Source organism: Tursiops truncatus, chromosome 15, assembly GCF_011762595.2.
Source record: "Tursiops truncatus isolate mTurTru1 chromosome 15, mTurTru1.mat.Y, whole genome shotgun sequence".
Classification (NCBI taxonomy): Eukaryota; Metazoa; Chordata; class Mammalia; order Artiodactyla; family Delphinidae; genus Tursiops; species Tursiops truncatus.
Window position 1 is genome coordinate 74,014,932 of NC_047048.1, and position 15,477 is coordinate 74,030,408.

The 15,477-nt window shown below is 50.4% G+C and overlaps 1 protein-coding gene across 3 annotated transcripts in view; it reads right to left on the reverse strand.

The window, feature by feature from the left end:
- The window catches only part of PREX1 (phosphatidylinositol-3,4,5-trisphosphate dependent Rac exchange factor 1), a 198,068-nt gene extending 183,608 nt beyond the window's left edge, over positions 1–14,460 (reverse strand). The window contains exon 1 of one of the 3 annotated variants that reach the window (XM_033839559.2): positions 13,777–14,460. In XM_033839559.2, coding sequence (XP_033695450.1) covers positions 13,777–13,989 — 213 coding nt within the window. In that variant the 5' untranslated portion in view covers positions 13,990–14,460. The remainder of the gene's footprint in view (positions 1–13,776) is intronic. The other 2 variants (XM_033839558.2, XM_073793081.1) reach the window with 2 other exon arrangements.
- Positions 14,461–15,477: the final 1,017 nt, after the last annotated feature.

Here is a 15,477-nt window from a genome sequence, read left to right on the forward strand (position 1 = left end):
CCAACCACTGGAGAGCCAGGGAATTCCCATGGATTGTATAATTTACCATCAGTGTTACATTTCCTGATTTTGTTCAGTGTCTTGTGGTTATATTAGAGAATGTCTGTGTTCTTAGGAGATACATGCTGAATTATTTAGGGGCATCATGTCTGCAATTACTCTCAAATGGATCAAAGTAATAATAATAATGTGTGTGTGTGTGTCTGTGTGTGTGTGTATGCACGCATATGTTTGTATGTAGAGGGCAGGGGAAGTGGGGAGGAAGGGAAAGACAAGGGGAGAATTTTAAAACAAATGTAGCCCAGGGCCAACAATCGGTGAATTCAGGTGAAAGGTACACGGGGTGCTCTATATTCTTGAAATGTCAAAATAAAAAGTTACCAAAAAATTAACTTTGAAAAAAATGCATTAAAATGTCCACAAATTCAGCACACTGGAGTTCTACGTCTAGACCCCTGAACATATGTAGAAAGGTATAACATACACAGCCAGGTACATACATAAAACATCCTTTTACCACACTTGGTTCCATAAGAGAGAGCCTGTAATTGAACGGACATAAGGGAATGGGCTTTTGACACACACGCCCCCACTGTATTTGTTACCTTTGTGATTGAGGGGAAATAAACCTTAAAAGACCACCCAATCGACAGCCTGGCCAGCCATCAGCTAGTGGCTGGGACCACACAGAGCTCCCTCTGCCCTCCCAGTGTGGTAGGGGCAGGAGGTCAAGGATGCTAGCCTGCAGCCCCTCCCCATGCTGTGGCCCATGCTCCCCAAAGTCAAGGAACCAGGGAGGCCTGGTGGCAGGAACCAGGAGGGCCTCTGCCACAGAGTGCACCCCATTCGATCCCTTTCAGTCACACATTCGCTCCCTCGACCCATACTAACAGCACCCATTATGTGCTAGGTGCTGGAGGGGTGTCAGTGAACACAGCAGACCATATGACTTACATCCTAGGGGAGTAGACAGACACTAAGCAAGTAAACAGACAAGATTATTTCAGGGAGTGACAGGAACCAAGAATACAGAGACCATGACTTGAAGGCTCTCTGAGGAAGTGACACTGGAGTTACAGCTGAACAAGACGGAAGGACCCCTGATGTGGCACAGTTAAGGGTGATGCAGGCAAGAGGAACAGCAAATGAAAAGGTTCACCAGCCTAGCAAGTTCAAGAACAGAAAGAAAGCTGATGGGACCAGGACATAGTGAACGTAGGGAGAGATGAGGTTGGCGTGGTGAGCAGAGTCCAGATCACAGAGGCCTTGTAAGCCACAGCAAGGAGTCTGGATTCAATCAACCTCAATTTCCTGCTCCCCTTACCTTTAGTGCAATGGGGATGGGGAAGAAGGAGATCCTTTTTGATTGCCATTGCCTCATCAAACAAACCAGAATGAAATGGCAGGATATTAGACCTAAACCCAGCCCTGTCAATAATTACATTAAATGTATGTGAGCTAAATAGTCCAATTAAAAGGCAGAGACTGTCAGTATGGATAAAAAAGCAAGATTCAGCTCTGTGATGCCTATAAGAGATGGACTTGAAATATAAAGACACAAAGAGGCTAACAGGAAAGAGACAGAAAGCAGAAAGCATAAGTGAGCTGGCGTGGCTATATTAATATCAGACTAAAGAGACTTCAAGACAGTGAGCATTATCGGGGTGAAGAGCAGTATTTCATGATGATAAAAGACTCAATTCATCAGGAAGACACAATCATAAACGTGTATGTTCCAACAAAATGACTTTAAAGTAAAACTGAAAGAATTCAAGGAAGAGATACACAGACCTACAACCATAGTTGGAGACTTCTACCAGTAACTGGTAGAACAAGGGGACCAAAAGTCGGTAAGGAGGCTTCCCTGGTGGCGCGGTGGTTGAGAGTCCGCCTGTCAATGCAGGGGACGCGGGTTCGTGCCCCGGTCCGGGAAGATCCCACATGCCGTGGAGCAGCTAGGCCCGTGAGCCATGGCCGCTGAGCCTGCACGTACAGAGCCTGTGCTCTGCAATGGGAGAGGCCACAACAGTGAGAGGCCCGCATACCGCAAAAAAAAAAAAAAAGTCAGTAAGGACACAGAAGACCTGAACAACACTATAAACCACGCTGATCTAAATGACATTTGTTGAACATTCTACCCAACAACAGAGGAGCCCAGGCAGACCTCATTTTATCGCGCTTCACTTTATCATGCTTCGCAAATATTGTGTTTTTTACAAATTGAAGGTTTGTGGCAATCCTGTGTCGAACAAGTCTGTAGGCACCATTTTTCCAACAGTATTTGCTTACTTCATGTCTCTGGGTCACTTTTAGTAATTCTTACAATATTTCAAACCTTTTCTTTATTATATTTGTTATGGTGACCTGTGATCAGTGATCTTTGATGTTACTATTGCAATTGTTTTGGCATTTTTAGCAATAAACTATTTTTTAATTAAGGTATGTACATTGTTTTTTTTAGACATAATGTTATTGCACACTTAATAGACTACAGTATAGTGTAAACATAGTTTTATATGCACTGGGAAACCAAAAATTTAGTGTGATTCCCCGAATTGCGATCTTCACTTTATTACGGTGGTCTAGAACCAAACCCGCAATATCTCTGAGGTCTGCCTACACACATTCTTTTCCAGTGCACAGGGAATGGTCACTAAGGCAGACGTATGCTGGGTCGTAAACCAGCATTTCAAAGGGCTGGAAATCCACAGAGCATATCCTCTGAGCACAACAGAATTAAATTAAAAATCACTAAATAGTAAGTTATCTGAAAAAGCCCCAATATATAGAAATTAATACCAACCAGCATGGCTGCCGCAATCCCTATCCCACCCTTAGGGTGACAACATATGACACAAATGTCTCCTAAAGGAGGGAGCCATCAGGCACCTGCCCCATGGCCAGGTCTGAGCCTAAACCCCCACTAGGAGGGGGAGGGGACCTAGGGGAGCAGATGCTCCGGGCTCATCCTCAACAACCCCATCAGCAAATCACTTCAAGACATACCAGGGGTCTGTGTTAGAGAGACCAGGTCCTGCCAGGGAGGGAAGTGGCATCCCACTGACATCCCACTTAAGCCATCTCGCTCAAAATGAACCCAATGACTCCACCAACCAATCAATCCACCTCACTCAGGGTCCATCCTGGACAGGGCCAGAGAGGGAAAAAACAACATACAGTGGTCAAGAACATGAACTTTGGAATCAATCTGAGTTCAAATCCACCACCTACCATGGTGGTAAGCAGAAGCCTGAGATGGCCCCCAGGTGTCCTGCCCTCTTGTGTCCATGCCCTGGAGGATCTGTTCTCCTTTTGAATAGGTGGGACCATGCAGCTGAGTTCATTCCTGTGATGAGGTTATGGGAAGGGGCCATGTTTAAGGGGGCACATGACAAGGACCTGAGGGCAGCCTCTAGGAGGTGAGAGTCATCACAAGCAAATAGCCTGCAGGAAAATGGGGACTTCAGTCCTACAGCCACAAGAAAGTAAATTCAACCAAGAACCTAAGCAGAGGCCCCCAAGACTCAGACAAGACCACAGCCCTGGCCAATACCATGACTGCAGCCTCGTGAGACCTGCAGCAGGAAACCCAATTACATCATGCCCGGAATTCTGACCACAGGAACTGCAAGGTGATTATCCATAGGGCTGCTTCAAACTACTAACTGTGGAGTAATTTGTTACACAGCAACAGATAACGGATATGTCCTCTCTTGTGATCCTGGGCAAGTGGCCTCACATTTCTGGCCTCACTTTCTTCATCTGCACAACTGTGAGAATGCAAAGGAAGCAGGATGTGTAACAGCCTCACCCAGGAAGTAGGGAATGGTTTATTCCATGTCTACTCAAGTCTGTGGAGGGATCTCAGAGTGGGGTGCTGGGGGGCCTTAACGCATTTTTGAGAAGTTGACCATTTTTTTTCTATCCTTAAGTGGGTTCCTTAGGGAAGGAGATGGCTATTCTCTTCTAGCTCCAAATGCCAGTCATTCCAGAGATGCCCTTGTTTCCAACTGCCTTCAGAGTACAGAGACCAGGAGTCCCGGGCAAGGGGCCACTTGGTCAAAATGAATTCAGTTGCTTATTTCAAGCCCCAGGAATGATCTGAGGCACTTTTTTCAAGATGAGGCCCTGTAACTGTCCTTGTACAAAAAATAGGGAAATACTAAGAATTTAAAACATAATAATAATTTTAATGAAAGAACGACCACCATTGACTGGAGCCTGGCCATGTCCCAGACACTGAGCAAAGTGTCCCAACCCATTTACACATGAGGAAACTGAGGCCCAGAGAGGGGAAGATCCTTGCCTAGGGCCACACAACCACTGAGGGGCAGAGACACAATTCAGACCCAGACAGTCTGGGCCAGACCCTGGGCCCCAAAAGTCCACACAGAAATATTTAGGGGGCTTCCCTGGTGGCGAGGTGGTTGAGAGTCTGCCTGCCGATGGAGGGGACACGGGTTCGTGCCCCGGTCCGGGAGGATCCCACATGTCGTGGAGTGGCTGGGCCCGTGAGCCATGGCCACTGAGCCTGCGCATCTGGAGCCTGTGCTCCGCAACGGGAGAGGCCACAGCAGTGAGGGGCCCACGTAACACACACACACACACACACACACAAAATTTAGCAGTTATATAAATCAAGATAATCACATTATTTAAAAAATATATAAACATGTATACAGAAGAGAGGCTTTTATTTCCTTCATTCAACAAATATTTAATGAGGACCTACTATGTGCTAGGCATTGTTCTTGGTGCTGGAGAGAGAGAATAAATTAAAAACCAGAGAGAGAATAAAATTAAAAATTTATTAAATTTAAATAAATTAAAATTGAAAAGGAGACAGGAAGTGGTGAGTGAGGGTGGAGTACAATTTCAAATTAGAAGTGGGGGTTGGTCAGAAAAGACCTCATGGAGACCATGACATTTGAGCAGAGGCCTGAAGGAGTGAGCCACAGGGATACTGGAGGAAGAGCATTCCAGAAAGAACAAGTGAGAAGACCCTGAAGCAGGAGCATGCCAGGTGCATCTGAGAAAGGGCCAGTGTGGCTGGAGGGAAGTGAGGGAGGGAATGAGAGCAACAGGAGATTCTGGAATTAGATGGCGGTGATGATTGCACAACTTGTGAATAGACCCCAAACCCCAGAATCGTACGCTTTAGGGGGTAAAATTTACCATGTGTGAATCACATCTCAATTAAAGAAAAAAAACTGTATGAGAAAAAAAGATGACTAGGAGAGGGATGGGAGAAGTGACAGGGGCAGAGCATGCAGGACCTTCCAGGCCACTCTAAGGACGTGGCTTTTACTCTGAGGGCGGTGGCAGCCACAGGAAGGCTTTGAGTGGTGCAGCGGCATGACCTAACTTAAGTGCTAACTAGACTCCTCAGGCTGTGTATGGTGAACAGACCGTGGGAGGCAAGGGTGAGAGCAGAGGAGGCGATGGCCAGTTCCAGATGGTGTGTCCCTGGGCAAGTTACCCTCTGTGCCTCAGTTTTCCTCATCTGTGAAGTGGGTCTGAAAAAGACTTTTTTTTTCCCCCCAAGGGCAGGGGTGGGAGCTGATACCAGATAAAGTGCTGTTATGACAGCTGTGAGTGGAGGGTGGAGTCCAAGGTGCCACCTAACAGTTTTTAATCATACAAATCAGTTTCTTGAACAGAAAACAAGGGGTGCCCCCTCCCTCCCGGGAAGCAGGAAGCCATCTCACCCCCCAGGGGCTCCTCAGCCCACTAAGACTCAAACCCAAACTGCTCACCATGTGTGTGAGGCCCATGCCACCAGGCCCCCGCTGCCCATGCCAACCTCCCCTCCCCTCCAGTCACCCTGGCCTCTTGCTATTCCTCAAACAAGCCAAACACGGTCCTGCCTCAGGGCCTTGGCACATGCCATTCCCTCTACCTGGAACACACTTCTCTCGACTCTTTCCACAGTTGGTTCCTTCTCTGCCACAGGACTCAGCTCAGATGCCACCTCTTCAGAGAGGCCTCCCTTGACCACCCCATCTCAATAGATGCCACCGTCCCTGTCACCAACATATCCCCATTTTATTTCCTCCTTGGTGCACCCACTCTCAAACTGTGTGGACTTGAGCAAGTCACTCAACCTCTCTGGGCCTTAGTTTCCCCACCTGCAAAATAGGTATAATGATGGTCTCTACTTCAGAGGGTTGTTGCAAGGGTTCAAGGAGATAATTCACATAGCACCTGGCACACAGCAGGGCCTCAGTGGATTAGTTTATCATTATTACACCTCTTGTCACTTTCCCAAGTGATCTCTTTTTGTACGGTCTGAAGATTCTATGAGGGCAAGAACCTTGTCCATCTTGTACTGGCCACATGCCAACACCTAGCCCAGTGTCTGGCACTTAGTAGGTGCTTAACGTCCGTTTAGTGAATGAACAAGTGAATCTGTGAATGAAAGCACTGACTGCCCACGCCCCGCTCTGACCCTGGCCTCACCCCTCCTGGGAGTAGCCCCTTGCAGAAGCCACCCACCCTCTCCAGCGAGGGGAGGAAAGACCTCAGATCTCCGTGGCAACTGGCCACCTGCCTCTACCAACCTTCAGTGGCCCTAGTCCTGCCAGCCTGAAATAGCCTCACCTCTCCTGGCCCAGAAACAAGGGATCGGCTGTCAGCTCCACCCTGGGGAAGGAACCAGGCGGGTAAACACAGATTGTGTGTCTGACCACAAGACAAAAGAGGGGCGGGCAGGCAGATCCTCTTCTGGTCCTCCAGGAGCCGAGAAAATAAAAATAAAGCTAAAACTCCACACTCGGCTGGGAGGCTGGAGGGCTTCCCTCCTTCCTCAGGGCTTCCTTCTGTGGCAAGTACTTCAAGAAGGCTGACCCTGCTCAACACTCAGCTGTGCCAGGTGCATGGAAGACTACACTCCATCCTTGCAGCCACCCTAGGAGGGCTACGACCATCTTACAGATGGGGAAACCAGGGCTCATAGAGGCAAAAGGACTTGTCCAAGGTCACAGCGCTGGGTTTCAAACCCAGACCATTTGTCTGTAGAGTCTGTGCTCTTAACCACGAACCCAAGACACACTGCGGAGTGAAAAGAACAAACCGTACCATGCCATTTATGTAAACACACACACATTTACACATACACATCAATGCTATACATGGCTATGTAGGCCTGTAAATGCCCTAAAATGGTCTGAAATCAGAGCTGGTGGTCAAAGGAGGTTTCAGCCAGTGATTCCCAGCCCGGAGCTATTTTGTCCCCAGGGGACATGTGGCAACGTTTAGAGACATTTCTGATTATCCCAACTGGGGGAAGGGGATGCTACTGGCATCTAGTGGGTAGAAGCCAAGGCTGCTGTCAAACATCCCGCAATGCACAGGACAACCCCACAACAAAGAATAATCCCGCCCAATATGTCAATAGTGCCGAAGGTTGGAAGATGGAGGGATTCACCCCAGACCAGGTACTAGGGCTGGAAATGCCCCCTGTAGGTGAACCTGTTTAAGGAGGATGTTGAACCCAGGCTAAAACACAAATCCCCAGAGAAGGCCCCCAAGCCCTCTCTCCCCAGAACTCTCAGGTTGGAACCCTGACCAGCTGCAGAGTCACCACCCTTCACCAGGGCTCACCTCCCCCTTGGGGCCGCAACTGCTGCAGGGGGTCCCTCCAGGGGGGTCTCAGACCCTCCACCCCCTGGCTTGCTCGCAAGTTCTACGTCTCCTAAATTCTGGGGCAAGAACCAGCTCTGACCTCACCTGGTGCCTGCGAAACAAAGCCAGTGGGACACGATACTCTGGTTGCCCACCTCTCACTAGGGTTCCAGCCAGAGAACCTGTGTCTATTGGAAAAAAGAAGAGAAATCACAAAAATCTGGGAAGTAAAGTTCTGCAGCAAGGCATGGCTTACTTCAAAGACTCAACTCTTGCAAAAGCTTTAAGAGAGGAGCGCTGTAAAGCAGAGAGGATGTGGGTTTCTTAATCTGAGGGTGTGGCCCCAAGCCCAACAGCTCTTCTGCTCACTGGCTTGATAAAGGAGGGATACTCTCTAAGAAAGAGATGCCCCTTGAAGCCTCCAGAAGCCAGGGACACCAATCCCATCCATCTCTTCTTAAAGTGACAGAGAAATGGTCACAAGAGCAAACACCAAAATAATAGTGAATGGATGTCCGGGATGCTTCTCTGAAGAGCACTCTCATTCAAATGCACGAGTTCTAGCATCCCTGAGTCATCTTTCTCATAAGGACAAGGACCACGTTTGCCCTGTTGACGGCTGCATCTTTGTGGCCTAAAACACTGCCCGGAATATACAGCAGGTGCTCCCTATACACGTACACGCTGAGAAAAACTGTCTAATTTCTTTATGGCTTTACCTATGCGTAGCTCTGTTTGCAATACACAAAAGATGGGCCTCACCTAACTCTTACTGGTGCTTAGGTTTTTATCAGCACAAAATTTTCACTTGCTTCCTGAAAATGTTCAGGCCAATACAAAGTGGCCTGGTCCTGGCCCTCTAGCATCCTGAAGCTCAGATAATTTGGACCTTTTGGCTTAATTCTTGCCCACCTGGGCAGCCCAGAGGCCTCCCAAAGACAGTAATTTGGGTCATGAACACAGCACCATGTTGGGGCAGTTAAGGGTAGTGGTAAAGAATGGGGGCTATGCAGCCAGACTACCTGGGTTTGAATCCCAGCTGGGTCAGGTTGTGTGACCTTGGGAAACTGACTTGGCCTCTCTGTGCTTTTGTTTCATTTGTAAAATGGTAAGCACAATAATACCTGGAACTTTTGAGCTGATACACAGAGAATGCTTTATATGGGGCTTACAAACATCTAGCACTACATAAATGTTAGCAAAATTATTATTACTATTGCTGTACATTCATCTAATAATCATGCTGAAAATGCAATTACTTCCATCGGCGATTTGTAAAAAATATATTCTCATACATATGCATAATTTTACGTGCAAAGGGCATTACAAACAGCCTTTCTTAGAACATTTTTTCCTTTTTCATCTTTCTGCTTGCCTTTCTTCACAAGATACACGTCTTTTCATCTTTCTCTCCAAACTCCTGTAATGTTATACATACAACGTACATCATGTTATGGTTAGTGTTTTTCCCAAGGCAGAACTTCTTAGCATCCTACTTTGCACAACACAAGCTTGTGAAGAACCCCCACATCACTGGTTAGGTCATTCTGTTTCAGTGACCGCGGAATTTAAAACGTACCCCCCCGTCCCCACTCCCCAGCACTGCTCCCTAGTGTCAGACTAGGACTACAAAAATCTTAAAAAAAAAAAAAAAAAATAGTGACAACACAAAACCACACAGTTTCTTGTTTCGGCAAGCAGAGCTCCAATGAAAAGAAAAGCTTTCGTCTCCTAACCCCAAAAAGCAGAACCACAGAAGATATTCTGGGAGCCTTCTGCCCACACCCCCTGATCCTCAGGGACCCTGGCCCAGCCAGCTCAGGCAGACCCTCTGGCTGCCTGAGAGTGACAGGTCTCTGTCCTCAGCCAACGGGAGCCCTTCAGGGGGGGCTGCTGACCACTCACTCTCAGCTCATCTCTCAGGAGTCTCTCAGCTCATCCGCCCAGGCTGGATGGCACGTCCATCAGGGGACCCACTGGCACCTACCCCTGACGACAGACCCCCCACCCCGCTTGCAGGCAGAGACCCCAAACCAATCCAACCAAGAGGCAAGTGGGTTCAAGGCTCACCCGGCCTTTCTTTAAGGGGGAAGACTTTGAGCCCCAAAGAGACAACCTCAACTGCCCCCCGTTGCTGCACATCCCCCCAAAAGCCACCAGAGCATTCTGGGCACCTACTGGTGCCTGGTACAGTGCTAAGAGCGTTAACCTCAGGCTCATTGAGGATTCAACAACACCCCTATGATGCAGCAGGTGCTGTACTATGCCCATTGTACAGATGGGGAAACTGAGGCACAGAGTAGGCTGGTGACCTGCCCAGGGCCACCTACAGGCGGTGCGGAGTAAAGCCAGGATTTGAACACCAGCAGCCTGGCTCCAGAGCCCCACATTCAACCCTCACGCCATGAACAGACACAGAGTGCAAAGGAGGAACCCAGCAGCCTGACGTTTCCATTCTTCTAAGTTCTGCCCGTTGTGCGGAAGAGAGAACAGGAGTCACAGAGGGGAAGTAACCAGAGGAAGCATAGGCAGAGGGTAATTGTCACAGAGACCTGGATTCGAATCCCAGTTTTGCCACCCTAATAAGGCAGGTGTCAAGCCCTTTATAAGCCAGAGGTAGTCTGCGAAGTGGCTAGGAACATGAGTTCTGGGGTGGGCAGCTGTCTACATGACCCAGGGCAGCTCACTTAAACTATCTATGCCTCAGTTTCCTCATCTGCCAATAGGGATAAGGACAGCACTTCCTTCATAGGGGTGTTGGAAAGATCAAATGAGTTGATAGAAGGGTAAATGATGAATCAGTGTCAGCTCCTACACAGTAATGACTGCCATTATTATTATCATTATTAACACTGCCCAAGAGTACACACAGTGCACCCAACACAGCCGGGGCTTCTAGATGTTGAGATCCAAGTTTCAGCCAAAACCCGGGGCATTTTCTCCCACAATCTCTATGGGGTCCCCCAAGAGAGATCCAGCATCCATACAAGAGGGCTGTCCTTGCCTTTCCATGACTCTTCAATAAACACACAAAATACGGCACCAAAGTCATCAGTCCCCATCGGAGATAGGGGAGGAGGTGCAATCCAGTTCCTGAAGGAGGTGGGCAATGATGGGGAGATTCTAGAGGAACCAGAGAGCCCCAGGCCCGGAACCAAACAAAACCACTGGTTCCGGAGTGTAGATGGTCAAAAGGAAATTCACTCAGAGTTCCTGTCCTCCTTTCAGTGCTGACTCACATCTCACTTCCTCCAAGCAGCCCTCCCTGACTACTCCTGCTTGCTAGATGCTAGAATCCTATCATCTTAATCATCTTTAATATTTAATAATAATCATCTGTAATATTTAATTATCATATAACAATTAATGATAATAACTAATATTTAGAAATGCCTTACTACCTGCTAGGCACTGTTCTAAGTGCTTTATATATATTTATATAACTCACTTATCCTCTTAAAAACCCTATAAGATCTATTATCATTCTCCATTTCACAGATGAGGAAAGTGAGGTTCAGAAAGGTCAAGCCACTTGCCTAAGGTCACACAGCCCAAGGACCCGACCCCAAGCAGTCTGGCTCCAGCCCAGCCTCATACTTGGATTTCTGTAAACACCCATTTCGCCACCTTTGACTAGAACCTGGCCCTCCTCGAGGGCAGGAGCTTAGAACTGGCTTGTCCGCATTTCGCACAATGCTCAGTCTACCCCAAAGACTTCATTTCTACTGGCGACAGGACCTTAAAGCAAGGGACACAAGGAGGCCAAGGCAACCCTTCGAGACCTGCCTCTGCCACATGGAATTAAAAGCAGGGAGGGATTACCCAGCATTCTTCCGAGTGGGAACAAGCCCTCAGTAAGTATAAAGGCTGGGAGGAGAGAGTGGGAAGACAGGAGAGAATCACAACGTGCAAGTTGCCAGCCTCGCTGCCATGGAAAACCTTGGTAATTAGCAGTTCGTGAAGCTCTAAGCCCTGGGTTTTCAAAACTGAAAGATCTTGCGTCGTTTAGGGACCGTTTCTGATGGAGCCAAACAAGAGAGGTCTCCTACAGCTCACAAACGAGGTACCGCTAGTCGGGTTACACAACCAGTCTGTTTCTGGCACCAGCTTGGGGACACCCAAAAGGACATGGCAGAAAGAAAGCCTGGATTCCCCTTCCCTCATTTGACAAGTGGGGAAACTGAGGCCAGGACATGTGCACGACTGATCCAAGATGTCCAAGTCAGAACCAGCTCATCTCAAAACTGACAGGTCAATACAAAAAAAACAAAAAAACAAAAAACTGATGAGCTCAGCAAATTCAAAGTGTCAAGGAGATACTATGGAAGTAGAGAAATCTTTTTTTTTCTGTTTCTTTAATAAGGATGGTTGATTCCAATCAATTTCCATCATTCCAGCTTCCTCAGACTCTACACATGGACAATTTAAAACCACAGTGAACCCAAATGCCATCTCTATCTGTTCTGAAAGGCACCACACCGTCCAGAGCAAGGACGTGGGAGGAAGATGTATATTTTCTTTCCTATTAATATAAAAATCGGCTTGTCTTTCCTCTTTCCCTTCCAGACTGAGAAGCAGGGAGTGGCTAGAAGGAGAAATGAGGAGTCCCCTAGAATCTGACGTTGCTCAGAGATACCAGGGCTGTCTACATCTTTAATTCAAACTGAGCAGATTCTTTTTTCTTTTCTTTTCTTTTCTTTTCTTTTTAACTGTGAGAGAGGGAGGAATGGGAAAGAAAGGTCAACCCTGCCTCATTCTCACAGGCCTTTCTAGAAGGGTCCTTTAGCCAAATGGTTTTCAATGCCTCTGCACAACTCTCCTCCCCGCCCATCCACCCCTCAACACACACACCTCTTTTCACAGAGAGAAGGGCTCTGTCCTCCTTGAGTTAAAACTCGGACCTCACACAGCCTCAGCTGCACCCCCAAGCCACGGGGGACCCCAGAGGATGCCAGAGTCTCCCTCTTTCCCCGGAGACTGGGAGCTGTAGAGCCTGGCTCTGGGGTTTCTGAAGGAAACATCAACCGCCCCCGCCCCACCCCCCCAACCAGCCCTTCCTGAACCAGGATTAAAAGACTTCCTAGAGCAGAGAAGGGAGTAAATGAGGTCCCAGTAGGAGGTTTGGAGATTAAAGCCCTCGGAGTCTCCTAATTTCCAGCAAGGCTCACCCCACTCCCACCCCCTAGCCACTTTTCTCACTTCCTAGGAGAGTAGGGAAGTGGCCCCTTCCTCCCTCTCACAGAGAAAAAAAAAAAGAAGAAGAAGGAGAAGAAAGAAAAATGCAGCCGAGAATAGGGGTTTGGAGCACTAGCTCAGACTGCCCTGGTTCAAAATCCGGTATCCCCAAGTAACCAGTTGTTTGATTCTGGGCAAGTTACTCAACCTCTCTGGAGCTAAACTCGCCCATCTAAAAAATGAGGGAAATATTCGTCCCTACTTCATGGGCCACTTGTGAAGGTTCAACCTTCTCATGACAAATGTAAGCGCCTGGCACATAATAAGTGGTCAATTATTTTACAGCATCTGACGCTGTGGTTTTGCAACTTGGAGTTGGGGATGGGGAGGATGGGACTGAACCTCGGAGTCGTGAGTTCGAAACCCACTGTCCCCAAGCTCCAGCAAAAGCGTGTGCGTGGGAAAGAGGGGTCCTACCCCGAGGTTTTGTCGACTTCTGTCCCTACTCCGGGCTTTGGGTTTTATCCTACTCTACTGGGCGCTTAGGGACTCTGGGCTCTAGGATTTCTAGGGTCCGTCCTAGATGAGTAGTCTGTGATGCACTAGGTGGCGAAGAAATCCCCGGGAAAAAAAACGCAAGCCCAAGCTCCCGGCGCCTGGCTCCCAGAGACCCTGCCTCACGGATGTAACTAATTTTAAAACTATTTGAAAGGCGGAGAAGGGGAAAGAAAAAGACAAAAGGACAGCGTGCCGTGAGGAGAAACGGAGTGAGGGAGACCCCGGGTCGGGGCCGGCCAGGGAGGCGACAGCCCCGCTCTGGAGGAGGCCGCCCTCCCCACGTCTGAGGTGATTCTCGCGCCGCCCGGGGGCCGTGGCCACAGGTTGTGGGGACCACCCCGCGCCGGAGGCCCCTGCGCTCCGCAGCGGGGCTGGCGGCTGGAGCGGAGGCTGTCCCCGCGCTCCCCGGGCTACACTCACCGACTGCAAGAAGCGCAAGGTGCCCACGTAGTCCCTCTCGGTGCCCAAGATCTCGTTGAGGACGCAAAGGCGGAGGCGCAGCTGGCGCTCCGACTCCCGGGCGGCCGCGCACTGGCCGGAGATGGGCGCAGCGGCGCCGGGTGCCCGGGGGTCCAGGTGGGCACCGTCCCCAGCCCCGTCGCCGCTGGGATCGCTGCCGCCGGGCACCTCCATCCTAGCGCGGCCGCGCGGCACCGGCTCCTTCCCCCGCGCGGAGGTCGCGCCGAGCGGCGAGTCAGGCGTCCAGGCACTCCATCCCGGACGGGGCGCGCCGGCGGGCCGGGCTCAGCGGCGGGCCCGGCGCATGGCGCGGCGGGCGAGCAGGCGGGACTGGGGGCGGGCGGCCCGGGCCGGGGGCGGAGGCAGCGCGCGGAGGCAGGACGAGGGGCGGGAGGAGGCCGGCCCTCGGGGCTCCCAGACGGCTGGCCAGGCCGCCGCCTCCCCCGCCGCCAAGGGAGCGTCTGCCAAGTACCACGCCGTGCTCGGGCCGCAGAGGCGCTCCGTGCGCGCACTGGGCCCCTTGGAGACGCGCCGCGGCGCTGGGCTGGTACGTCGGAAGCTCGGCTTGGCCTGAGCTGGGCGTCCGGGGCTCTTGGGCGAAAATCTTCCGCGAGGGGCCCCGCAGAGCCCCGAGAGTCCGAAGCAGCGCGCCCGCCGCGGCCAACGCACCAACTCCGCGCCAGGACGCGTGGCGCCCCCCCGTCCGCCGCGGGCTACGCCACTCCCACCCCGACACACGCGACACCCACCGCGCGCAGCACAAACACGCAGGTCCGGTCGCCGGCCGCCGCCGCTCGGGCTGAGTCAACACCCTGTTGGAAAAGCTGGCAGCGGAGCCGCGCAGGAGAAAGCCCTCCCCACCATGCGCGCCCCCGCCGGCCCCGGGAAGAAAGCGGTGACCCCAGCCCCTGCCTTTGGGACACCCAGGCCTTTGGGTGCCCTCGGGCGCTGCCACGACCTTGGGAAGGAAGACGCACGGCTCTCTCGTTCTCTCTCTTACCCCCTCTTTTCTCTTTCCCCTTCCTTTTTCTTTCCTTCCTTCTTCTCTTTTTCTCTTTCTTTATAACTTCTATGCCTCCCATGAGATGAGCCTGCCCTTTCCAACCTTTCTCAGAGGAAATTATTTGCTCTCCAGTCACTAATCAAGCGGCAGCTGCTCTGCCCGTGCCTCCTTCCATACACCCCCAGCCCCCACAAGGCCTTTGGAAACCCGGCTTCTAGTCTAGGCTGCTCTGTGTGACCTTGATAATCAGCAAACTGCTAGACAAGTGTCCTCACCTGCCGCACTAGACGATGTGAAGGGACGATCCCTCTGGGACCTGTTCAGGTTAAAATCCCAGCTCCCGCACTTGCTAGTTTCCTCGGGTGACCGTGCCCTGGTATCCTTACCTCAACAGCCTCAGTGTTATCATTACAGTGGGAATAATCATGGTACGTAGCTAATGGGGTCCTACAGGGTTATGTGTTAATCCATAGGGGTACTTGGAACAGTGCCCAGCACCTAGAAATTTCTCTATAAATGTTTATTATTAATATTGCATGTATGAACAGCCCTCTTAGCCCAGCCCCACTTTCCATACTGTCCACACAGTTCCTAACCTGCCCCTGTTCAAGGGCCAGAGATTGTGTCTCTGCAGTGGATCGGCTGACTCATGTAATATC